General features: G+C 53.9%; 1 protein-coding gene across 1 annotated transcript; it reads right to left on the bottom strand.

Annotated features, from left to right (window-relative positions):
* Nucleotides 1-150: 150 nt before the first annotated feature.
* Nucleotides 151-24,736, bottom strand: CATSPERG (cation channel sperm associated auxiliary subunit gamma). The gene is made up of 29 exons (XM_045441374.1): nt 24,265-24,736; nt 23,297-23,580; nt 23,156-23,209; nt 19,512-19,656; nt 19,131-19,257; nt 18,875-18,947; nt 17,369-17,524; nt 16,311-16,482; nt 14,173-14,310; nt 13,104-13,163; nt 12,785-12,904; nt 12,211-12,261; nt 11,978-12,107; nt 11,108-11,219; nt 9,986-10,144; nt 9,777-9,889; nt 8,817-9,030; nt 8,455-8,514; nt 8,174-8,372; nt 7,935-8,056; nt 7,730-7,810; nt 7,583-7,639; nt 2,955-3,111; nt 2,688-2,751; nt 2,444-2,539; nt 2,055-2,144; nt 945-1,037; nt 752-851; nt 151-669 (listed from the first exon to the last, which is right to left on the bottom strand). The coding sequence occupies exons 1-29, from the start codon at nt 24,734-24,736 to the stop codon at nt 385-387; spliced, it is 3,984 nt and encodes a 1,327-aa protein (XP_045297330.1). The 3' UTR covers nt 151-384.
* Between the last annotated feature and the right edge of the window lie 1,552 nt (nt 24,737-26,288).

Consider the following 26,288-nt stretch of genomic DNA (forward strand, 5'->3'; position numbering starts at 1 on the left):
GGCACTAAACCTGGGCACCGAACAATCAGAACATACTTCAAGCCATAGCAACACGCCTGGGTACCAGAAGACCTTGCTGGAGAGTAGGGAGGTTGCGGGCCTCCCGAGGAGGGGCGGAGTCGACAGGCACACACAGAAGCCGCTATTTAACAGGTGGCCCAGAAGGATTTTGACTTTAATGACCTACATGGCTGTGTGGTACAAACTAACTGAACGTGAGTCCTTCCAAGGGCCCACGGCTAATCCTGAAACGAGGATTTAGGTCTGAAGAAGTGAAAATTGACGCAAAACAAAAAAGGGCCTGGGATGGGTGATAGATGCATTTCCAAGGTGGCCCAGGAAGTGAGGAAAGAGCACGGGTGGAGATGGGGGCAGGCAAGTGGCTCAGGTGACCAACGGCTTCTTCTTCCAGGTTTGCTCAGGTGCACGCTGGTTCGCCTCTGCCACTTTGGAACTGGCACTGGAGCCGACTCTGGAGCTGACCGTGGATCTGGTCTCAGATGTCCCACTGCAATTTCTAGAAGGGGAAGCGTAGGTGTAGTAGGACTCTGACATGATGATGTTGTTGATCTTCCAGCGGAGGCTGTTCCAGGCCTTCACCATAACAGGCAACAGGAGGCAGAAGATGATGTAGAGGGTCACCAGACCGATGAACACGCTGGATGACACCTGCAGACGCCGCACGACAGGCTTGGCTGGGCGGCCTCAGAGCCCCGTTCCCCCAGCAGGGCAGCTCCTCGCAGCCACTCACCATGAGGATGAAGAAGGCCCGCTCGGCACTGAGTGGCAGACCGTGGATGTGCAGCAGGAAGATGAGCTGGTAGTCACAGTATGTGCTCTTGTCCACGCCTCTGGGGGGGGGGGTCTGGGGTTCAGGCCTGGGGGAGGAGTCGGGCACCCCATAGGAAGCCCCCAAGTCTCCCTGGGACACATGCCTGGCTCACCTGTTGCTCACCAGCACCTTGAAGAAGAACTCAGGGGCAAAGATGGTATGGGGAATGGTGTCATAGCATGGGGAGTTCTCCAGACACAGCCACCTGGGGACCCGAGTTCAGGCAACATGAGACACAAATCATGCTTAGCACAGGCCAGCCTCTGATTCCTCCCTCCAGCCCACAAACTCTGGGTGAGCACTAGAGAGGTGCGATCTCATTCCTTCTTCCCTGATTCACGCCTTCATTCGTTCATCCAATAAGACTGACTCCGTGCCTACCACGTGACAGGCTGTTGACTCACTCATTTCCTCCTGTCTTAACGTCTCCATCTGTGATTCCTCCATTAGTGTATGGATTGAGTATCTATCATGTGCCAAGTCCTCGTTTATTCCTTGCTGCTCTCATTCCTTCATCCCACAAATATACCTTGAGTGCCTACTAGGCACAAAGTCACATCTCCATTCATTTATTTTTTCCTTTATTCATTGATTTGATAAATGCAAGTTGAATACTGACTAGGGGAAAGTTGTTGCTCCACTCATTCATTCGCTTCCCTCATTTGCTCATGGCACCATTTTCTTCCTTTCACTGAATCAACAATCGTTTTTGAGTCCCTATATACTAATCTGTTCCTCCATTGTTTTCTTCATTCATCATGACCGCCATTCAAATCCCAATACATGCCTACCATGACTGAATGAATGAATTTGCTCATTGTCTCATTCAACAAATACTGTTTAGTCTTATCAGGACCTGGACCTATGAGGGAGACAGACCACACCAGAGACAGTGACAGCCGAGAGGGGTCAGGTTCAGATGGGGCAGGCACAAGCAGAGACGTGAGGGTGAGAAGGGGGAAATACAGGAGGACGTGGGAGCCAATACCCCATTCACAATGGTCAGAAAAGCCCCCCACCTCCCGTGAAGGGACATCTGAACGAAGGCCTGAAGAAAGAGTAAGAGGGCCCAGCACTGCAGACAGCCCCATTTGAGGAACACGAAGACGGTCAGCCGGGCTTGAGGCTCAAAAGATCTCCCAGAGGCAGAAGGGATGCACAGCCCAGGCAGATTCTGGGCAGGTGGGGGATAAAGGGACCAGCAGCCAGGCTGTGGACTCACTCGATGCCCAAGCTCTGATGGGACATGATGTTAAAGGCCGAGTCCTTGGTGGTCGTTGTGTTCTTGGTGGTCCAGATGAGGCTGTGAGTCCTGTGCAGGACCGTGTAACCTTAGTTGGGGAGGGGGGCGGGGAGAGGGGAGCCCCGTCTCCCCGCAGGTGCAGAGAGAGGCTGGCTCTGTCAGCGGTGGAGGGAAGGGGTGGGGGGAGCCTCAGGGGGGCGGGGCCTCACGAAGTGGAGTGGGCGGGGCAAGCATAGGAGCCTGCTCCTGGGGCAGGGCCCCAGACACCGAGGTAGGTGGTGCTTGCAGCAAGGGTGAGGTCTCCGGCTGGGAAGCAAGAGAGGTCTGCAGGAGGAGGGCGGTTATGGGCCCCCGCCCACAGAAATTACTTGTCCAAGGGGCTGTTGAAGCGGTAAATCTCCTCCTCGCTGTATTCCCTGATGGTGTCCAGGGTGGGCCCGCCGCCTACCACCTTCAGCACATAGCTGCCAGGTCAAGAGGTGCGGGGACTGGCTTCGGTGTCCGGAGTCCTGCGTCACCTCTACCATCCAGCCCGCACTCTGTCCCCCTACCCAATCCCACACCCCCCCCCCCCCCAACGCCCGTCAGTCGCTGGCTTGGCTATGTCTTTACCTGCCCTGAAAACTGCCCGAATCTCCCGTCACCAAGTCTTGGATCAAGAAGAAAGGGTAGAAGACTGTGGGGTCGGAGGGAGACCAGGAGGCGAAGAAATTAGCTTTTGGCCGGAGAAGTGCAGGATGGAGGGGAGGAAGGAGAGAGGAGAGGACCAAGGGGAGGAGCGGAGGAGGAGTGAGGAGGTGAGCAAGCAGTGAGGGAAGGCGGCCGAGTGCTGGGGACAGAGGACAGTGAACAAATGAGGCGAGGGGACTGGACACGCACCATCACGAAAGAGGAAGCAGGGCATCTCGGGGTCCACCCTCACGCAGTCAAAGTAGTGTTTGTTCTGCAGACGATTGTATTGCAGGGTGTAGGTGACGTCGAAGGCCAGGCGCTTGCCCGGAGGGCAGCCGATAAGCACTGGGACCATCAAGTTGCCCTAAGTGGGAGCAGAACGGCCCTGGGGAGGGGGGACCGGTGGGGGGGGGCTGGACGGGGAGGACACCCTTCCCCCCCCCCCCCACAGGACCACTTCCTGCCAGGCTCACCCTCACCATTGCCATTTGATCGTTATTATTATTAAAATAATACTCTAATAACTGCAAAAGTTTATGTAGTTCTTACTGTATACAAGGCACCGGGTGATGTTCCAAGCACTTCGAACTCAAATTTAACCCTCAAAACAAGCCTGGCATGGTAGAGTATTAATATCTCCATTTCAGAGATGGCAAAAGTGAGGCACAGAGAGGTCAAGCCATTTATTCCTCACCCAAAGCTAGGCCTGTGATGGTAGAGATGAAATGGGAACTGAGACAGGTTGGTTCCGGCTGCCTCCAGCAAAAGACACGCAAAACCACTAACACCCATACCTGTGGAGCGGCCAACCCCTAGGCGGACCGCACCGGGCTCAGGTTGGGCCTGAATTCTCATAAAAGAGAACTGGGAGGAGCCTGGGATATATGAGGGAAGCGGAGCCCAGGATGGGAGTCAGGGGTCAGGGAATTCCTATGACGTTGTCTTCAGAATGAACAGCCTCTGGCCCATTTCGGGGGTAGGGTCCAAGGGTTCTATCCAAGCGCCAAAGGGACATGGGCATCCAAAGACTGTGGCCTGGGCTTGACAGTGACTGGAGAGGGGTTGGTGGCCATAGAGGAAGCAGCACTTCCCATGCTAGGCCTGGGCCCAAGATTTTAGCGCTCTCAGCCACTCACTCACTGGGAGGTCTAATGGGCATCTCAGATTCGGTTTATCCACAACCCATCTTTGTTAATGGTACCTCATCCCTCCATGTTCAGGCTAAAATCTTGTCCTAGAAACCTCTCTCTCTCTCTCTCTTACCCTTATACCATCCAGACGTCCAAAATGCTAATCTCCCCCACGCTCCCTGCCTGCTTGTTTCCCCCTAACCATTCGTCACCTCTGACACACAATATCTTTTGTTTCTCTTCCTTATTGTCTGGCTCTCTGCTGTGGGTTGAACTGTGTGTCCCAAAAAGATAGGTTGAACTCCTGATCTGGTGCTTGCCGGGGTAGCCTAATTTGGGATAGGGTCTTTACAGGTGTAATCAAGTTAAGATGAGGTTACATCAGATTAGGTTGGGCCCTAATCCGAAGATCAGCATCCTTATAAGAAGAGGGAAATTTAGGGGCGCCTGGGTGGCTCAGTCAGGTAAGCCTCCAACTCTTGATCTCAGCTCAAGTCATGATCTCTCAGTTCGTGAGTTCGAGCTCCACGTTGGACTCTGCCCTGACAGTGGGGAACCTGCTTGGGGTTCTCTCTCTCCCTCGACTTTTGCCCCTCCCACACATGTGCACAGGCACACACACACACACACACACACACTCTCTCTCTCTCTCTCTCTCTCTCTCTCTCTCTCAAAAGAAATGAATAAACTTTTTCAAAAAGTTAAAAAAAAGAAGAAGAAGGAAATTTGGATGCAGGCACACAAGGAAAATGCCTTGTGAAGACAGAGGCAGAGAGGGAAGTGATGTATCTAGAAGCCAAGGATTGCCAACAGCCACCAGAAGCCAGGAGAGAGGCCATGCAAACAGAGACTCCCTTGGAACCTCCAGAAGAAACCAACCCTCATTTCACACTTCTGGCCTCCAGAACTGGGACAGAATAAGCACTCCAACTTGTGGTAATTTGTTACGGCAGCCCCAGGAAACAAATACGCTTTCCCTCGCCAGAACACGAGCTTCACAACGCCGGGAATTCTGTTTTGTTCACGGCTCTAATTCCAGCACCTAAAACAATGCTGGCATGTGGTGGGCACTCAGCCAGCACCAGTGGAAGGAATGCATAAGCTCTGTGTGCACCAAGTGAAATCTATTCCCAGTCTACCCCCTTGACGCCAGCCTGTTCCCCCATGGAGGGGGACCCATCTCTGGGGCCTGCTGAGAGATGCTCCCAGCCTTTATTCATCCAGCCAAATTTGATTGAGCACCTATTTTTTTTTTTTGTTTATTTATTTTTGAGAGAGAGACAGAGCACCAGTGGGGTAGGGGCAGAGAGAGAGGGAGACACAGAACCCAAAGCAGGCTCCGGGCTCTGAGCCGTCAGCACAGAGCCCCACGTGGGGCTCGAACTCATGAGCCGTGAGATCATGACCTGAGCCGAAGTCGGATGCTTAACTGACTGAGCCACCCAGGCGCCCCGATTGAGCACCTATTATGTGCAAATTAATTTGTTCTTTCCTTCATCCAACATATTTACAGATCAGGGACCCATGGTTCATCAATTAGCTTCAGTCTCCATTTGTTTCCCCAGCATTGGGAGCCAGAGAGAGGCTCCAAGACTTCCAAATACACACCCTCTGGAGGGCCTGGCTGGCTCAGTAGGTTGAAAGCAGCTGACTTTTGGTTTTGGCTCAGCTCATGACCTCACGGTTAATGAGTTCGAGCCCCTCATTGGGCTCCATGCTGATAGTGCAGAGCCTGCTTGGGATTCTCTCTCTCTCCCTCTCTCTCTCTCAAAATAAATAATAAATATTCTGTTAAAAAAAAGTACTGATAGGTTTTCTTTAAACTTTAATTTTTAGGTGGGTAACATGGTCACATGGACACACACACACACAGTGAAAAGTTTCACTTCCATTCCTGTTCCCCAACTGTCCTGCCTCTCCTCCATCCCCAGGGGAGCAAACCACTATAAGGACTTTCTCATTTATTTTCCCACTTTCTTCATGCAAATAAAAGCCAGTGTGAATATATGCTCTCAATTAACCTCCTCCAGTTTATACAAACTGTTCTGTACCCTGCTTTTTTCTCTTAAGACTAAAAACACTTTGGGGTGGCTGGGTGGCTCAGTTGGTTGAGCATCGGACTTCAGTTCAGGTCATGATCTCATGGTGTGTGAGTTCGAGCCCCGCATCCAGCTCACTGCTGTTAGCAAAGAACGCTTTGGATCCTCTGTCCCCCCACTCTCTGCCCCTGCCCTGCTTGTGCTCGCTGTCTCTCTCTCTCTCTCAAAAATAAATAAAACATAAAAAAAGAATAAAATATGTTTTGGAGACTATGCCATATCAGTATATGGAGATCTTTGTTCCCCCGCCCCTCAACTTTTTTTTTTTTTTACAGCTGCATAGTTTTCCATTGCATGGATGCACCCTGATTTATTTAACCACTTCCCTGTTAGTGGACATTTAGGTTGTTTCCAACCTTTTGCTGTAACAGTATGTTACAGATTAGATTCCCAGAAGGAATCTGTTGGGTCAAAAATAAGGACCTTAACTTTGACCTTCTGGGGTTATGATAAAGAGGAAAATAATGCATATCACTAAGGATATCAGGAAACACTTATTGGATGCTGAGGTCAGCCACTCCTCCCTGCTCTCCTCCCTCCCTGCAAAGGAGTTGGGGGCTATTACAACCTTTTTTTCATTATTAAATTTTTTAAAGTTTATTTCTTTATTTTGAGAGAGAGAGAGCATGAGCAGGGCAGGGGCAGAGAGAGAAGGAAAGAGAGAATCCCAAGTAAGCTCCGAGCTGTCAGCACGGAGCCTGAGGTGGGGCTCAAACTCACAAACTGTGAGTCCTGACCTGAGCGGCAATCAAGAGTTGGATGCTCAGGTCATGATCTCGCAGTCTGTGGGTTCGAGCCCCACGTCGGGCTCTGTGCTGACAGCTCAGAGCCTGGAGCCTGCTTCGGATTCTGCGTCTCCCGCTATCTCTGACCCTCCCCTACTCATGCTCTGTCTCTCTCTCTCTCTCTCTCAAATAATAAACATTAAAAAAATTAAAATAAAAAAGAGTTGGATGCGTAACTGGCTGGGCCACCCAGGCACCCCTACAACCCCCATTTTCCTGTCCTGGGCCATACCAAGCCAGGAGGGAGGAGCAGCAAATCTATCTGCTGGTGAGTGGGCAAGGAAGTGGGTGAGAACAAGCATCTGGGTGAGGTCCCTCCTTTACCACTTACTAGCTCCTTGGGTTACTCTGAGCAGATGTTTGCCCATCTCTGAGCCTCAGTGTCTGTCTCTGTGCAAAAGGGACACTGCATGTGTGAGCAAGCGAGGAACTAAGGACCCCATGGAGTGAGGAACGCACATGTGAGTGGGGAAATGAAGAGTCACATGTGAAAGAAGGGCCAAGCTGGCTCACATGACTCCTTTGTGCCATTTGGGAACAAAAGTCCTGTGTCGCAGATGCTTTATTGCCCCCTGCAGAAAAATATTAGAAGGAACATACAAGCCTGGGTGCAATCTATACAACCACGAAGGCAGCCCTTTCTGCAAACATGAGTGGATGAAAAGAGTGAGTGGATGTGTGGGTGGGTGAATGAACGAAAAGGAAGAAATTATGAATGCATTAGTGGGATTTCCCAGGGGAGACTCGGAATCAGTCCTGTTGGGTCTCGACCCAATCCCTTCCCTCCTAGCACAGGGCCCAGTACTCCCAAAGTCCAATACTTGCATGCGGGGTCCCTGGTGTGTGTTCTGGAAGCAATGTCCGACCGCGCCCGCCACCTGTGGGTAAGAGCCGGTGATGATGGTGGGCCCCGCGGGCTCGGTCTTTTCCCTCCTCCCGTATCCCTCCCCTCCAGACTTGGACCGAACCTTGAGCAACATGGAGGTCTCCAAGAGGTGATGTCCACTAAGGCCCTGGTCAAAGCAAGACCTTTTATCACTGAGCGTAACCTGGGGTTGGGGGCAGAAATGAAGGCGTCAACAACCCTGCCTGAAGACCCGGGGACGGTTCGAAAGGTGCCCGGCGCCGGTCGCTCCGCCCCCACCTCGGCACGCCCTCCCCGCGTAGTCTCACCCGGAAAAGCACCGAGTTGCGGTTAATGAAGAACTTCTGTCTCACCACCGCCTCAATGCAGCCCGGGTCGGCCAGCACCACGCCCAGATCCACTGTGCTCTTCAGCTCTTCGGAGGTGAGCACTGCAAGCACCAGGAGGGGTTAGGGCCTCGCCCCGCCCCCAGACCCCGCCCCCAGACCCCGCCCCCTGGGCTCGCAGACCCCGCCCCTCGAGCCCCACTCCGGCCTCCGCCACGGACCGCGCTCGGGTGTGAACTCCAGCGACTGCCCCCCGACCCTCAGGAAGACGGAGAAGACGTAGCTGGTGCCCTTGTCCAGGAAGATGCGCTCGGGCAGCTCGTAGTCGGCCTTGAGGTTGTAGATCTTCTCGTAGCTGGCCATGTCAATGTACACGTTCCCCGGGCTCTGCGAGTTGCTCGCCAGATAGAAGTAGTAATCCTGGAGGACCGGATGTGGGGCAAAATCAGACCCGGACGGCGGACACCGCCCCCACCCCCGACTCCCAGCCCTCTCCACGCACCTGGTCCTGTTTCTTGTTCGACCAGCGCCAGGTGGAGTCGTGCACCTGGTCGGCGTACGGCTGCGGGGACGACCGGCACCGTGAGCGGGGGCAGCGGTCCCCAGGCAGGCGGCGTGCCGGCCGCTAACCCAAAGCCGAAGCTCACAGCCCCTGGCCTGCCCCCCGAGCCCTACGTCCAACGCCGCAGCACACTCCTAAAGCCACCTCTCCAAGGCCCTGCTCGCCCGCTCCCCCTGCCCCCTTAGCCTCAGACTCCCCCAGGCGGTTCCGGCCTCCACAGCCGTTCTCGAGCCACGCAGCCCTTGCTTTCTAAGCCTCCTCACCCCGCCTCGGACCAGACCCGGCCCCCGCCAGGCGTCCACCTTGTGGTACTTGGAGTGCAGACAAAGCAGGTAATAGACGAGCCCCTGGTAGACTGCGAGCGAGTTCTCGCTGTGGAAGCCCGAGGGCTCCACTACGCGCGGCGGACGCGCCTGGTAGCGCTCCTGGCGCGAGTAGACTTGAGGGTTGGGCAGGTCCCGCAGGCGCATCACCGAGAACGGACAGAAGTTGGTGAAGGAGAGCGTCAGGTGGCTCCTGGGTGGCGGGGGGGGGGGGCGGGGGGGCAGCTGACTTTTCCGCGAGCCCCCCAGGTCCGCCTCCCATCTCTGCGCTGCCATCCGGGTCTAATCCAGCCCTGACCCTCCTGCTCAGCCTCAACCCCCGGTGTCCCTGGACAAATTCTCCGGGACGTCCCTGGGTCCCTCAGGCGGGCGTTCTGGACCTTCTCCGAGACTTCCTCCCCATTCCCAACTCAAGCCTTCTTCCACCTCCTTTCTCCCTGACCCCTTTCCCAGCTGCCTCCCGGGCTCCTCTCAGGTGACCAGATAGATCGTTACTGAATGCAGTTGCATCTGGCCATGCAGTCCCTCCTTTTAGTCCCATCATGGCTCCCCAGGACCCTCCTTGTGACCACCAGGCTCACCTTGTCCACCCTGCCACCAGCACCGCACTCTGTCTACACTGTACTTTCTCTGTCTTGAATGCCCAACCTCCTTTCCTCCTCAGGGCCTTTGCACATGTGGCTCCTCCTGCCTGGAACCCCTTCTCCATCTTGTCCCCTGGCTAACTCTTCCTCACCCTCTAGCTCACAGCTTCTGTGCCTCTTCCTCCTTGAAGCTCTCCCTGATGCTCCCACTGCCCTCAGTCTCAGTCAGGCCCCTCCTTGGAGCCTCCAGCGACCCTCAGCTCCCCATCACAGCCCTGGGGGTGTCTCCCTCTCTCTCCTGGAATAGGGGCTTTGTGTGGGCCGCACCCAGCTCTGTGGTCCAGTATCTTCTCACCCTTGCCGCTCAAAGAAGTAGTGATTACTGAGCTGCTGGTACATCAAGAGCTGCTCCACGGGCACGTGCCTCTTGACAAGCTGGCCCTGCTGGTTTTCCATCAGATACACTAGCTGCGGCAGGAAGGCAGGGCCGGGTAAGCTGGTGTCAGCCAGCCACCCTGAGGCTCCCCCATGTTCCCACGTGACCCCCCCCCCCCCACCTGGCACCTGGTACAGCTTGGTGTCTTCGTAGAAGAGGGTGACCATGGTCTCATTGGGGGTGTAGACGGAGGACTGGTGCATCACCTGTAGGTTGATGTGCACCTCCCAGCCCCTGGATGGGAACAGCTTGTACATCCGGTAGCTGCCTTCCAGGAGGTACCAGATCTGGGGTGCGACAGCCAGGTGGGTATGTGTGAGGGCCGCGGGGACCTCTGGCCCCACCTCTCCGCCCAGCGTGGTGGCCCCATTCTCTGGAGGTGAGGCCAGGTAAGCTCGCATACTTTCTCTCTATAATGCCATCTCGACTTCCCACAACCCAGCCACCCCTGCTTCCAGCCCCCGCTCGCCATAACTGTCTCCAACGTTTCGTTGGCTGGAGTGGCTGTGACTTGAAACTGAACCATTCCTAATGTATACACCCCTGCAGGCCAGGGTTCCTAGGGGCAAGCCCTATTTTCTCCTCATTCTGCACCCTCCAGGGACCCACCATCCCCTTGGCCTCAGTTTCCCATCTCCGCACTGATACCCACCCCCCCAACACATTTGACTCTAGACCTCATCCCCTTCTGAGACTCAGCCTGGAGGAGTCCGTCCAACCTTAAGGATGTCCCTCCTCCACGCAGCCTCCTCTTTGAAGCCCTCCTAGGTACACACACACACACACACACACACACAGATTGAATTGGAAGCTGGGCCCCACCCCCTTTCTGAACATCTGTCCTGAGATACTATCTTCCCCACCGCAGTCCTGCCTCCCCTGAATCCTTACTTTCTGGGAAACACTCTGTCTTCCCAGTTGGCCTGCGACCCTTGAGGGCAAGTCCACGGCTGACCCAGTCACCACTGTATCCTTGGCGCTGGGTCAGGCCTACAGTGAGCACTCAATATTTATGAAATGAACCACATGATGGAATGAAAGAGGGCCCTCTGTGGAAATCAGATCAGGACTCTGAGTCTTTAACTCTGCTGAAAGACTTTGGAAGAAAACACCACTTCTCTTTGAGTTCCAGGGTTCTCAGCTGCCCTTCCGCGGGATCCCTGAGGACACTTCCTCCCCTGAACCCTTTTCCCCTGACAGAGGGAGAAGGGAGGCCGCTGGGGTTTGGGGAGAGGAGCAGGGTACCCCACCTCCTCAGTCTCTGTGACAATAGCCATGTCCCCACGGAACGAGTTGACCAGGTACTTAATGGACTGCTCCTTGGGGAAGTCCGCCAGGTAGATGAAGTTTTCATAGTTATAGCTGCGGGGGCAGAGACGGGAGTGAGGGACACCCAGGCGAGGCCCCTGGAGGATATCTGCTTCCCCCAACTCCAGGCCTAACATGACCCGAGAACTGTTTACTCAGCTCTCTGCCAGCCTCAGGAGAACACCCAAGGAATCCTGGGATTCCAGGTCCTGCTCCCAAGCCTCTGGGTGACCCGCCCATCTGGAGACAGGAGCATTTGGCCCATCCAGCGGTTTGCCAACAGCCCCTAAGTTCCTGAGGGGTGCAACGTGTCCGAACCTTTCCCCCAGACAGTGCCTTTCACACAGCTTGGGTCCTTTTTTTTTTTTTTTTTTTTAAATTTTTTTTTCAACGTTTATTTATTTTTGGGACAGAGAGAGACAGAGCATGAACGGGGGAGGAGCAGAGAGAGAGGGAGACACAGAATCGGAAACAGGCTCCAGGCTCCGAGCCATCAGCCCAGAGCCTGACGCGGGGCTCGAACTCACAGACCGCAAGATCGTGACCTGGCTGAAGTCGGACGCTTAACCGACTGCGCCACCCAGGCGCCCCACAGCTTGGGTCCTTAACATCAGGTTTCATTTAAGAAAGGCCTCTCAGGTCTTTAAAATATCAGCTTCCCCATCCTAGCCCTAACCACCCCCGCAGCCCGTGTTTCCCCCATCCCAATCCCAGTAACTTCTGAATTTAGGCATGCTCTGACAACTTGATGGCTTCAGAAAGGACCCCCGCCCTAATGGGGCTGAGAAGGCAGAATATGTCTGGCCTCGTACCTCTGCAGGAGGAAGTTGCCCCAGATATACAGCAGGTTGCTATACTGGTTGTAGAACATGCCCTTGGGTACCATCAGGAAGGTGGTATGAGACTCTGTCCCTAGGAGCATCAGAAACTCCAGGCCCCTAGCTGTCCGGGGAGAGGCAGAGTGGACACAGCAGTGAGGGGAGGGCCATCCAGGTCCCTCCCGGCCCTCATCCACTTTTCAGGCCCCCCTGCCTTCCCCTCCTACCGTCAGGGATGAATTCCGGGATGGTGTAGAGGATGGCCAGGTAATTACCGACTACAACCGGGGGAGAACACGGCAAAACCTCCTGAGGCTCTGAGCTTTCAAAACCTGAAACTGGGCAAGTCACCAGCCTCCCACCCCCTCCCAAAAGCCCTCCAGTGGCTTCTCATCTGGGCCTGTTAGCCCTTAGGGCTTCTTTAAATGCATATGTCAGGGCACAGGACTTGCCTCCTCTGACTTCTTGGCTGGAGAGTACAGTGTGCAGCCTGCACAACTGTACCTGGCAGCCCTATTCTCTGTTCAGGTAAAATAAAATTACATCTCCTTATTGTGAGCCACTGGGCCCTTTCAGATTTGACTTCTGCTCCCGTCTCCAATCTCCCGCCCTCCCTAGTCTCCCTCTGTTCCGGTCACATTGGTTTCCTCTGTTTCTCCATCCCACCAGGTCTGTTCTCCACCACTACCCCTTGCCCAGGCCCCGCTGTCTGCCTTAGCACGGATCCCACAGACCGGCAGGAGGTTCACAATCTGGGCTTCTGCCCCTTCCCACTCAGCCCCCCAACAGCATCCCAATTACCCAGGTCGTAGCTGACCACCTGGAAATACTTCCTGGTGGTGGGGTCTTCCATCTGCACCAGCAGCAGTAGATTGTAGTCTCCAGCAATGAACACGGCCCAAATTATGGAGCAGTTCTTCACTGGGTAGGAGGGGGCAGGTTCAGAGCAGCCCTGGACCCGCCCCTCTCCCTGGTCTCCGTAACCCTCACCCCGTCCCTGTGACTCCCCACCCCTCCCAAGACACCGTTCTTCACACAGACCTCTCCCCCGCCTTCCCTGCTCTGCCACACCCTTGATCCCCACACCCGCCCGCCGCAGAGGTCTCTGGGAGCTAGGTACCTTGTAACCCTTCGCACACAGACCGCTGCCGGGGCAGCAACTCGAAGGACACGCGGCCATCTGCGGAGCAGGGCAGGGCGGTGCTCAGGCCCTTCCCAGCCCATCCGGCATCCCACCACGCCAGGTCTCCAACCGTCCAGGGTGGCCTGGTGCCGGTGCCTCCGCCCCCTTTAGTCCTTGGGATTTCAGGGGGGGCGCGTCTCACCCTGACCTGTCCCTCACTCACACCTGACCTACCAGAGTAGTCTCTGGCCACAGTAACTGGCTCAGGTCCGGGCACACACCCAGAACGGGCCAATCAGAGTGCACCCTGGATTCCTGCTAGAGCTAATGGAAGAGGCTGCTTTCATTCTTCTGGGGTGACTCCACCTGCGGGGACGTGTGAGCCCCGAGCTCCTGGGACCATCTTTAGCCCCCAGGAGAGGGGTAGCTACCTGAGAATGAGGCCAAATCTCAGGGTTCATAATAATAAACCCTTTTAGAGCAGGCACCATGTCCCTAACACTGTTCTAAGACCTTTACACACGCCAACTTATTTAACCTTTACATCAACCCAATGAGGCAGGTGCCAATATAATCCTTGGCCCCATTTTGCAGATGAGGAAAATGAGACCAAAAAGAGAGGTTAAGTCACCTGTCCAAAGCCACAGGCGACTGGGGTCGGGTGTGTTCAAGCGATCTCTCCCCAGACTTGTGCTGTAATCGCTGTGCTACGCTACCTTGCCAAGAGATAGAATCCTGATGACATACCCCGGGGGCCCCTGGATCTAGCCATGCCGGAAGTTGGACTCTAGTCTTTTCACTTATTTAAGTCTACAAATTCTTTATGCCTAGACGGTTTTTGGCTTGGGCTTCTGTCCTTTGAAGCCACACATGTCATGAAAGATATGTCACACACCCAAGTCCCACCCCTATAGATGCATGAACCCATTCCCACTCACAGGGACGACCTCCAGCCTGGGACCCCTCCTGAAGGCGCCTGGTGAGGGACGAGCGCTAGAGGTTGGAATTCTCACAGATGCCAGGGTATGGACTGGTCTCTTGGGCCGCCAGAGGCCCCAACCCTTACCTGTGATGGTCCCAAAGTGGACGTAGCCTTCCCGCTTGCCAGTGGTGAGGGCCATGACGTACTCTGAGCCATTGCTATGGGCATATACAGGGCACAGCTTCTTGATGCACTCGTTGGCCAACACACGAACCCAGCTCCCTGTGTGGGGCCAGCACGGAACCTCAGACCCATGTCTATAGACCTGGGACCTGACCCTCATCCATATTTCCATGGCCTTAATGGCTATTCCGTGCGGTGTCTGAGGGGCCCCTGGCATAGGGCCCAGTACCTTTGAGTAAATCGTCTTGCTCATACTCTGTCCACGATGTATAGACTAGTCTAACCCCGCCCTCGTATTCCCCTGGCCAGAGCAGTGGGTTCAACTGAGCATGTGACCATGACGGACAAATCAGAGACAGTCCTGGCTTGCAACCACTAACAAAGAGATGCTCTTTCCTGGAGCCCCTGAAAGGATAGAAGGCCACAGTTGCTAGGTGGAGGGGGGCAATCACCAAGGCTATCACAAGGAGGGGCCTGTTTAAGCTACAGTGAGCACCTAGATCCAATTGTACCTGAAATCAAGTGCACCTATCAAAGCCAAAAACACCCTCTTCTTCCTTCCTTCCTTTCTTCCTTCCTTCCTTCTTCCCTCCCTCCCTCTCTCTCTCTCTCTTTCTTTTGTCCGTTCTTTCTTTCTTGCTTTCTTGCTTTCTTGCTTTCTTCTTTCTTTCAGTAGGCTTCATGCCCACCAGGGAGCACAACACAGGGCTTGAACTCACAACTGTGAGATCAAGACCTGAGCTGAGATCAAGTCAGACATATAACGGACTGAGCCACCCAGGAGCCCCAGCACCCCTTTCTTGGACTTAAGTCCATTTTAATTTGGTTCGTCCTACTATCAATGTCCTAAGTGAGAGAGGGAGAAAAATGAAGCTGTTGGCAACGGGCCTTAACTAATGAAATGCAGGTTATAATACGAGTTTCTGTAACCCTATAAAGTGACATCCCTCACTTAGGGGGGAAAGCTGAGAAGAACTAGAAGGGTTTGGGTATCATTTAAAAGATAAGGCTGTGCTCGGGTTCTGTGTCCCCCTCTCTCTCTGCCCCTCCCCCGCTCGCACTCTGTCTCTCTTCTCTCTCTCAAAAACAAATCAACGTTAAAAATAAATAAATAAGGGGCGCCTGGGTGGCGCAGTCGGTTGGGCGTCCGACCTCAGCCAGGTCACGATCTCGCGGTCCGTGAGTTCGAGCCCCGCGTCGGGCTCTGGGCTGATGGCTCAGAGCCTGGAGACTGTTTCCGATTCTGTGTCTCCCTCTCTCTCTGCCCCTCCCCCGTTCATGCTCTGTCTCTCTCTGTCCCAAAAATAAATAAACGTTGAAAAAAAAATTAAAATAAATAAATAAATAAATAAAAGATAAGGCTGAATCAAAAGTCTCTCTTTTTCCTCGTGATCAGTCTCCTTCAGGCTTTTCCTCTGCAATTGCCCGTCCTACTTTCTCTCTGCCTTTCTGACCCTCCCGGCCTCTCTCCCATCCCCCAAATTTCTTTTAACTTTTTAAGTTTATTTATTTATTTTGAGAGAGAGACAAAGAGAGAGCACAAGCGGGGTAAGGGCAGAGAGAGAGGGAGACAGAGGACCTCAAGTGGACTCTGTGCTGACAGCAGAGAGCCCAACGAGGGGCTCGAACTCATGAACCGTGAGATAATGACCTGAGCTGAAGTGAGACATTTAATTGACTGAGCCACCCAGGCACCTCCCCAACTTCAACTTCTCTTTTGCTATGCATCTCTCTTGGCATGTCTTTCTCTGCCTTTCTGACACTCTGTGTGTGTGTGCGTGTGTGTGTGTGTGTGTGCGCGCGCACACATGTCTCTCTCTCTCTCTCTGTGCTCCCTTCATTCCCTCTCACACCTCCCTCTACCCTCTGCTCACTCACAGGTCCAGAGGAAAGCCTCACACCAGCATATAGAGGGTAGGAAAAAGCCATATAGGGTGGGTGGTGACCATTAAGGACCTTGGAAAGTCCTTCCAACGCCCCCCTCCCCACCCACGGCAATTCCAGTCCCGGGGGCATCCAGTGGATGGGTTCCCTGAGGCGCCCTCCCTGGGACTCCCACAGGCAGGACCCCTTTCCTGAGATGCCAGGGACCCCCTCACCACTGCCTTGGTTGCTCTCGTGGAGGGTGACATAGGTGCCCGTAAAGTAGTAGACGAGCTGGTTCTGCCGAATGAAGAGAGTGCTTTCGGTGGCAATGGCGTCATAGATGGTGGCAGTGAAACTGGCCTGAGGGCAGTAGAAGGAGCCTACCCAGCAACTGTCAATGTTCAACTGTGGGGGAGCGGAGTCAGAGTCAGCGGTGAGCAGGCCTGCCTCGGCTCCCCCCACCCCCCCATGGCCTGCCTTCAGGGGACACAGCTGCTCTGAAAACTGCCTGGGATGGACACGGACACCTGCCCCCAGGGCTCCCTCCCTGCTCACCATCAAGTAGTACCTTGTGGCCACGCTTCCCTGACAAGGGTGACCTGACAAGCAGGTGACCCAGGTCAGAGCCAATTGGGACTCTGTGTTCTCCCCAGAGTTTGGCAGTGCACAACATACTCAACGGTGCAAAACAACCTCAGTCCCCCAGATCACAGGGTTGCACCTATGTGGATCCCAAAGATCGCATGCTTGGCTCGGGGCACATGTGAAACAACCCTATTTTACCTTGAACACGGCTGGCTGTCGGGCTGACGCTATCTGAGCTCACTGTCCAATTGCTAGCACTGGCGATGCTCACTAATGGTGGGAAAGCACCACCAGTGGAACATTGTTGCCTAAAAGGCTGAACTAAAATCCATCACGCTTCTAGAGCCCCACACCAGTTTCCGGGCACACACACACACACACACGCATATGTGCGTGAAATATCACGCAGCCATAAAAAGATGAGACCTCACCACTTGTGACAACATGGATGGACCTAGAGGGCATGATGCTTGGGTACGTGAGATCACTTGGCCCAGGGTCACACAGCCAGCGGGGAGCTGAGCCAGGATCTGGAGCCAGAGGGTCTGGCGGCAGAGGCTTGTGTCTTCCCTTCATGCTCTCTGCCTCTCGCGGGAGCTGCTATGGCTTCAGGGACTCTTTCCACAGCTCTGGGGCCCACTCTTGAAGGGCTGAGGCCCAGCACCTTCAAGAAGCCCCAGCCCAGCGCCTTCCCTGCACCACTCACCTCCACGAGAAAGAAGTCCGTGAAGCTGGTGTCAGTCAGCAGGATGGACTTCTCATCGGGAATGCCACCCAGGATGAGCACGGGTGTCTGGTCCACGGTGTGCCACAGGGGCCTCGACGGGACGTTGATGAAGTATCGGGGTATCAGATTGAAGATCTGCCGGGGGGAGGGGGCGGGGGGCGGGAGGGCTGCTCAACACTCCCCCTACCCTCCATGGCTCCATCTCATTTAGGGTAAAAGCCAAAGTCCTCACCTGACCCATAAGGCCCCACAAGATTTGTCCCTGTCACCTCCCTGACGCCATCCACCACCGCTCTCCCCCTGGCTCGCTCTCTCCCAGCCACGTGGGCCTCCTCACTGCTTCTCAGGCTCACCGGGCACATGCTCACCTCCGAGCCTTTGCACTGTCTGTTCCCCGTATATGAAATGCTCTCCCCCAACTATCTACGTGCTTCCTTCCTCTCTTCCCCCGAGACTTTACTCAAATGTCCACCTTCTCAGTTGTGCCTTTCTTGACCATTCCATTAACCGTGCGATCCTTTCCTGCACAGACCTAATCCCCTTGCCTCTGAACGCTCTCCAGAGCACTTACCACCTTCTCATCTACTCTGGAATTTACTTGATTGCGCGTTTGCTATATGGTGTCTGTCTCTCCCCCTAGAATTTCAGCTCTATCTGGGTCTGTGTGTTCACCGAACGAACTGCTGAATGAATGAATGGATGGATGCACCATGATCAAGACTCTGGATGCAGGAGGGGCGCCTGGGTAGTTCAGTTGGTTAAGAGTCAGACTTCTGCCCAGGTCATGATCTCCCAGCGTGTGAGTTCAAGTCGCGCATCCAACTCGCTGCTGACAGCTCAGAGCCTGGAGCCTGCTTCAGATTCTGTGTCTCCCTCTCTCTCTGCTCCTCCCCCATTCACACTCTGTCACTCTCAAAAATAAACGTTAAAAAAAAAAAATAAAAAGACTATGGGTGCAGGAGACAGGCAGACACAGTTTCAAGTCTCCTTCCATGTGCTGACAGACTGTGGGCAAATGGCTCCATCCCTTTGGGGCCTCAGTTTTCTCCTCTTCAAAATGGGTTTGTGAGGGGCGCCTGGGTGGCGCAGTCGGTTAAGCGTCCGACTTCAGCCAGGTCACGATCTCGCGGTCCGTGAGTTCGAGCCCCGCGTCAGGCTCTGGGCTGATGGCTCAGAGCCTGGAGCCTGTTTCCGATTCTGTGTCTCCCTCTCTCTCTGCCCCTCCCCCGTTCATGCTCTGTCTCTCTCTGTCTCAAAAATAAATAAACGTTGAAAAATGGGTTTGTGAGAGTACCTTCCCTCCCGGAGTCATTGCGAAGACCAAAGGTGATTGCGTATTTAGTGGAGCACTCCCCCGGGGGCCGGGCATAGAGTGAGCACTCTGTAAGTGGGGTCTCCCGCTTGTGTGGGAAGTAACTGGGGCCCCAGCCTACTGTCTTTAACCCACGTTTTCTACCACGTTTCTCTACCACCTGGGCCCCTCACCTCATTTCCCACAGTGAATTGGAGTGTGTTATCTTGCTGTTTCTGCAAGAAGCCGTTGATGTTCACGTGAAACCTGGCAGCAGGGGTGGGGCAGGGCACAGGTGAGGGTTCCAGTTTCAGGGGCTCCTGCCATAGCTCACAACCACCTCCCTACCCTACTCCCTCCCTTTGGTCTCCTCCTGGCTTCTTTGGGGATCTGGAGATTAGGAGGACCCTCCCAGAGTCTACCCGCTGCCCTGGACTCGGGAAAGGGCACCTTGTATTTTGAATGAAGGGCCCCAGGCCATTGCTGCTGACATCCACGTACATGACCACACTGCCGTTCTTGATGGGCATGGGCGTGTACCAGCTCATGGCACACACTTCCTCTGCGTTGCACCGCTCTGCTGGTAGGAAGTGGGCACTGAGGCTGCCGGGCCTCCCAGTGGCCCCCCACCAAGGCCGCAGACCACTGGGATCTCCCTGTAACTCCTCGTGTCCCTGCTCCAGGTCACAGACCCCACCGCGGCCCCCTAAAACCTCCATGCTCCCGCCAGGCCACGGGCCCCTCTGATGACATCAGCCTCCCTCTGAGGCCCCCAGCAAGCTTCCACACCCTTGCCAGGCCACGGCCCCTCCGGGTGCCCTCCAGGCTCACCTTTGCTGCGGAAGGGGGCTCCCTCCATCTGGATCTGTAGCTGCTCTATCTTCCAGCGATGGAAGTTGACTGGGGACTGGAAGGTCACCAGCACCAAGGGCTTCAGCCCTGTCAGGTGGCCTTTGCGGACCTGGGCCTTGGAGGACTGAGGGCAAGGTGGCCCCGCAAATGTGTCTTTAAGAGAGGTTCTGGGTACCCCTGCCTTGAGCCCACCTTTAGCAGCCCATCTTCTCGGACTGGGTGGGAGAACAGTCTCCACCATGGGAAGGTCGGAGAACAAGGTGTAGGCCGTGTGCTGGGGAGGTGACAGACCAGGCTAGGAGACAGGCAGAGGGGCCAGGGGCTGTGAAGGGAGTCAGTAGGTGTTCCTGGAGGAGGTGAGACAGGACATGGATGTAGGAAACACTCAGAGAATGGCGGCATGGGATGTGCGCAAATGAGAAAGTGGGAATGAGCCTCCCTCACTCCAGGGGTCCCAGTCCCACCCTTGAGGCTTTAGCCCCCCTGTAGAAATCTGACTCTGCCATCGCCACCAGTCAGAGGATAGCCAGGTTTGGCGGCTGGGGCCTGTGGGTGAGGGGGGATGGGGCAGTTACACAGAAAGGAACGGGGGAGGAGAGGAAGGAGACGATCAGGGCCAGCTCTTGGAAATGCCAGGACCCTCGCTGGGTGGAGAAAGGCAGTCAGGGCTTAGGGTGCAGAAGAAAGGACAGAAGGAGAAGGGTGTGCCAGGTGTGTGGAACAGCATGAACAAAGGCTTGGAGGCAGCCCCAAGAAAAAGGTGCATTCAAGACGCTGTGGGCGGGGGGTGGCCTATGAGACCAGGGAGAGAGACTTAATGGGTCCAGCCACCTTTGCATATCCCGAGGAATGCCTTGGCCAGGCCCCTGTCAACCCTGCCAACGGTACCTGTCCCGGCCCTATCTCCAAGTTTTTCAACCACAGGGTAGCAGGTGCTGGTGAGGCAGGGATCTCCTGTCAGCAGTGACCCTGGTCCTGTCCACCCTCAACTCCTGCCTAGACCCTGAGTCAGCCTCCTCACTGTCTCCCTGCCCCTGCCCTGCCCACCCACCCCCACATAGCAGGAGGGAGCCTGGGAACGCTGGAGTCCCATCGGGCCCTCCTTTGCTCAGAACCTCCTCACGGGCTCCATCTCACTCAGAGTGGAAGCCGAGCCCTCCCTGTGATTCACAAGGCCCTCATCACCTCCCTGCCCCACCTCCTCCCACTGTCCCCTCACTCATGACTCCTCACACACAGCAGCCTCTGTCCTTCTTCGGGGCCATCACACTCGCCATTCCCCTGACCTGGGATATTTCCCCCAAGTCTCCGCATGATCATCCTTTTCATCACTCAGGTCTCTGTTCAAGCCTCTTCAGAGACCTTCTCCAACCACCCCGTAACACCCTCCTTTCTAACATAGGACATTTTATTTTCTTCTTCACCCTGACGACTCTCCAGAAATTATCTTATGTATTTATTTGCCGATCGCTTCCCTGGTAGCCTGAATCCGTAAGAAAAATCTAGCCATGTTGTTAATCATTATATCCCCCATGTTGTTTAAAAAAAAAAAAAAAGAATCTGACTCATTGAAGGTGTTGAACGGCCAGAGAAAAGTATTATTATCACACTTTTACAGATAAGGAGAGAAGATTCGTGGAGTAAAACTGTCTGCCCAGGGTCACACTCTACAAACTTGTTGCTAGCATTCACGGAGCCCTTTCTATGAACCAGGCACTGTGCTCAGTGGCTGTCACATATTTAATCATTTTGTCGAGTGGGTATGATCATTATTGCATCCTTGTTAAGGACGAGGGAACTTTGGTACAGAGAAGTAAGTAATTTGCCAGAGATCACACAGTTATTAGGTCGCAGAGCTGGGATTTGAACACGGGCAGCCCAGCTCTGGAGCCCACAGTATTAACTATCATGCTACACTTCCTCCAAGGAAATGTTAAGTCAATGGCAGATTCAAACCCCGGCCTGCTGCCACCAAAACTTCACTTCTAGGCCACAACCCTCCACTGTCCACAAAAAGCTTACTTGGGCCAAAACAATCTTGGAAAAGAACAACAAAGTTGGAGGACTCAAACCTCCTGATCTGAAAACTTACTACAAACCTACAGTAATCAAGACTATGTGATACTGGTATATGGACAGACATACAGAGCAATGGAACAGAATTATACCCAGAAGTAAACCTTTACAGTTATGGTGAAGTGACTTCTGACAAGGGTGCCAAGACAATTCATTTATACATATGGTAGTGGGATAACTGGATATTCATGCAAAAGTTGGAACCCCTACCTCACACCATACACAAAAAGTAACACAAAATGGGTCAGAGACTTAAATGTAAGAGCTAAAATGAAAAGACTCTTAGAACACGCGAGTAAATCTTCATGACCTAGGCATAGCCTTAGACAGCACCAAAAGCACAAACAACAAAAGAAAATACTGATAAATGGGACTTCATCAAGGTTAAAAACTTTGGTGCCATCTTATGGTATGTGAATTTTATCTCAATAAACATAAAACCTTTGTTCTTTAAAGGACACCATCAAGAAAGTAAAAAGGCAACCCACACAATGTGACAAAATGTTTACAAATCATACATCTGATAAGGAACTAGTATCCATAATACATAGAGAAAGTTTACGGTGCGACAATAAAAAGACAAATAACCCAGGTTGGCACCGAATTTGAATAGATATTTCTCCAAAGAAGATAGAGAAGTGGCCAGTGAGCATAGGAAAAGATGTTCAACATCAGTAGTTATGAGGGAAATGCAAATCAAAACCGCAATGAGATAGCCCCTCACACCCACATCTTTTGGCTATAACCAAAAGATGAACAAGTGTTGGTGAAGATTTAGAGAGACTGGAACCTTCATACATTGCTGATGGGAATGTAAAATGGTGCAGGGGCTTTGGAAAACAATCAGGCAGTTCCTCAGAAGTGAAACAGTTAACATTTGACCCAGCAAGAGAACTGAAAACATATGTCCACACAAAAACTTGTACCACACATCTTTATAACAGCATTATTCATAATTGCCAAAAAGATAGATAACTCAGATATCTATTGATTAATGGATAAACAAAATGTAGCACATCCTTACAATGAAATATTACTCAGCCATAGAAAGGAAATACTGATATATGCTACAGCATGGATGAGACTTGAAAACATGCGAGTGAAAGAAGCCAGATACAAAAGGCTACCTATTGTACAACTCCGTTGACATTTAATGTCCAGAATAAGTAAATTCATAGGAACAGAAAGGAGATTAGTGGTCTCCAGAAGCTGGAGGAAAGGGGTACAGGGTTTCTTTTTAGGGTGATGAATGTGTTCTGGAATTAGATAATGGTAATGGTTGCACAACTTTGTTAATATGCTAAAAACTACTAAATTGCACACTTTAACTGTTGAATTTATGTGAGTTACATCTCGATTTTTTTAATGGCAAAAAAAAAAAAAAAAGAAACAAGCTTACTTGAGCACCTACTATGTGTCTTGTGGGATACTGGGAATCTTCTTGAATCCTTAGGGTCCCCAGGGTCTGGTGGTGCCACTACTATTAAAATGTTACAGATTGGGGAAACTGAGCCCACACAGAATGAGTTCGCCTCTGCTGCACTCACCTCTCCACTGCAGGAGTAGTTGATCTTTAGGTAGTATGGGAAGCCCAGGTATTTCTGCAAGAAGAGGTTGGGCAAATGTCCAGAGCCCAGTGGGGTGCGGATCCATGACCTCACCCATTCACCTGACCCCAGTCCCCTCACCTCGTTCTGGTCGGTGGGTGCATCCACCAGCAGGCTGAACACACTGTCCAGCGTCTCCAGGGGCTCTAGATCAAAAAAGCGGTCGCTCCTGCCTTCCTCGCCTACCGCCTCAAACTTGACCAGAACAACGTGCCAGATACACTCCTGGATATCCTCCTTCGCCCACAGCCTCCACGGTGCCAATAGCACCGCCAGTAGTGCCCACAGCGCCCGCAGGACTCGGAGTTTCGGCCACGCAGGGCCAGCAGGGTACATCGCGGGGCAGCGCGCAACGTGGCTCGAACCTGGAGAATGGGGGGGTCAACACCCGCCAGCAAGACTGCGCCCGAAAGCCGTCTTCTGAGATGCTACTACGCTCCTGAGCTTCCCCTGGCACTTGCTCCTGGCCCCACCTCTGCTCAGACTTCTGGCCCCACCCCTGCTCTTTCTCCTGGTCCCAACCCTGCTCTTTCTCCTGGTCCCAACCCTGCTCTTGCTCCTGGCCCCTCCCCTGCTCTTGCTTCTGGCCCCGCCCCTGCTCTTACTTCTGGCTCCGCCCCTGATCTTGCTTCTGGCCCCGCCCCTGCACTTGCTTCCTGCTCCGCTTCTACTCCAGACTTCGCCCCTGACCAAGGTGCTGTATCTGCTCCTATTCTTGATCCCACCTCTACTATTAGTCCAGGTCCCTCCTCTACTGTTGCTCCTGGACACGCCCCTGCTCCTGGTTTCGCCTCGCCTCCTCGCTTCACCCCTTAACCTCGCCCTGTAGTTGTTCTTTGCTCCGCCTCGGCTCTGCATCTGGCCCCTACTCTTCACCGGGTCTCGGTTACTGTTTCTGACTTTGTCTGTGCCCCACCTACTTTCTCCAGTCCTGCTGCTCCCTCTGGTCGTGCACCTGCACTTGCACTTGCATCTGGTTTCGCCCCCACTTTTTGCCCCGCCCCCCCACATCTCTTCGCATCTCCCCTTTCTCCTGGCCCGGGCCCTACCCTGGTTCCGAGTCCTGTATCTAGCCTCTCCCTTCTCCGGATCCTCGGCCCAGACCTTCCCCACGCCCCGCCCCTTTCCCTGTCCCCGCCCCTTTTTCTCTCCTGGAGTTTGCTCCTCCCTCTGCTTCCCCGCCTTGTCGCGCCCCTGTTCCTCGACCCATCCTAGCTCTTCGACCCGTTCCTTATCGACCCGCCCTTTCCCCTGGTCCTTGGAGAGCTGTTCTTCTCGAGCCTGCCCCTCGCCCCGTCCCCTCCTAAAGCCACGCCCATCCCCCTTAGAGACCCTCTCTTTGCCTTGGGATCTCTTCTCGCCACTGGCCTTCCCTTCGCCCCGCGCCTTCTCCTCGCCCTGCACCTTTTTCTCCTTCCACCCCGGCGCTACCTTGTCGGTCAGCACTTTCTCTATCCTCACCTTCCCCCCGAGACGCAACACCTTTTCACCCCACTCTCTCTTTTCACGACACTTTTCCATGCCCTGGGCAGCGACCGGCTCTACGCCTCGCCTCTTGCAGCTTCGCCCCTACTCATCTCTCCGCTTCTGGGCTTAGCCTTTCCCTGCTCGTCGCCCCGCCCTTTCTCCGCCCCTCCCCTCCCCTCCGATGCTCGGTCCCTGGACTCCCCTCCCCTTGCTTTGCCTCTCCCCTTCTCGCCTCCCCCCTCCCTCCCCTTCTCTCCGCCCCCCGCCCCCCGCATCCCTCCCTGGGGTGGCCCCAGGCACCTCCCTCTTCTCCCCGCCCCGCGGTACCAGTCACTTAGTTAAAACCGGTCAACCGTCACTTGGCCGCTCCAGTCCCGCCCCTCTTGCCCGGTTTCAAAATGGCCGCCCACACTTCCACAACCTACTTCCGCCTTTCCCGAGACCTGCCGGCCCCACGCGCCTGTCTCCACGGTAACGCTTGTCCCAACCGGCGCCTGCGACTTGGTGGCGCGGTGAGAGCTGGGCTCAATACCCTGGTGCACGAGGCCTGGGGGCTGAGGGTGCTAGAGACCAGAGTTTGTGAGAGGTAGGTCCTCAGGGAGCTCCCGCTGGTTGTTCTGGTGGCCCTTACTCGTCCTCTGCGCAATCGGGCTTTTGTATAAAAAATTCTCCTAAAAACACGTTTGATTTCCTTGTGGGAATGAATCCGACTGCGGCTTAACACCCTCCTCCTCTACAAAACACGGACGCAAGCAACCACCTCATGGAGTTGTGGGCAGTCTGGAAGATAACATAACATTGGAGAGTGCCTGGCAGATAAATTCAGTAGATTAACAATTTTCATTTGTATTCTGATGCCTAACAGTTAAGGACTCAGACCATGACTTTTTGATGAACTGCAAAGCTGACTTTACCCTAAATCTATGATTTTCAAACTTTAGTGTGCATTAGACTCGCTGGAAGAGCTTGTTAAAACATATTGTTGGGAAAAACAAACACACACACACACAACAGGTTGTTGGGCTTCACCCCCCAGAGTTTGATTCAGTAGGTCTCAGATGAGGCTCGAGAATTGGTATTTCTGGCAAGTTTTCAGGTGACGCTGATACTGATGGTCTGAGGACCACACCTTGAGAAATAGTTCTCTAAGCCTTCCGCGTCTCCCCAAGACCTCAGGGAAATAATCCAGTTGGTTTCCAGAGCGCTGCATAATCTCGTCCCTTTTCTTCTTCCCATCCAGCTCATCTCTGTTCTCCCTATAGACCTGTGCCCTCTACCGCCAGCCTTACGGAGGGACTTGAATATCCTTGATCAGCCTGTTCTCTCTCCTCCAGACTGTTTTCCCCACAGTAGCAGCCTCTGGAACACTACTCCATACTTTGTCACTGGCTGACCACTTCCCTTCTCTGGTGTCTTGTCTGTAATATATGACCAGTCCCCATCCCTCCCCTGACCACACTAGGCCATGACTGCTTCCCAATGAATCACAGGTTCCATGAGGGCAAGACCTATTGTTCTCTCCATCACTGTTGTTCCCAACTCTGTCCAACACAGCACAGAACAGATGTTCTATGTAAAGGACAGCTGATGGAAGTCTATCCCCACT

The sequence above is a fragment of the Leopardus geoffroyi genome, chromosome E2 (genome assembly GCF_018350155.1).
Source record: "Leopardus geoffroyi isolate Oge1 chromosome E2, O.geoffroyi_Oge1_pat1.0, whole genome shotgun sequence".
Classification (NCBI taxonomy): domain Eukaryota; kingdom Metazoa; phylum Chordata; class Mammalia; order Carnivora; family Felidae; genus Leopardus; species Leopardus geoffroyi.

Excerpts from the sequence above, each read along its gene's own strand:
- CATSPERG (XM_045441374.1), bottom strand. The coding sequence starts at position 24,736 with ATGGAAAAGTGTCGTGAAAAGAGAGAGTGGGGTGAAAAGGTGTTGCGT. Across the intron at positions 2,752-2,954 it reads CTGCTTCCTCTTTCGTGATG|TCTTCTACCCTTTCTTCTTG; the intron begins GTGCGTGTCCAG and ends CCGACCCCACAG. Across the intron at positions 1,038-2,054 it reads CATCAGAGCTTGGGCATCGA|GTGGCTGTGTCTGGAGAACT; the intron begins GTGAGTCCACAG and ends TCGGGTCCCCAG.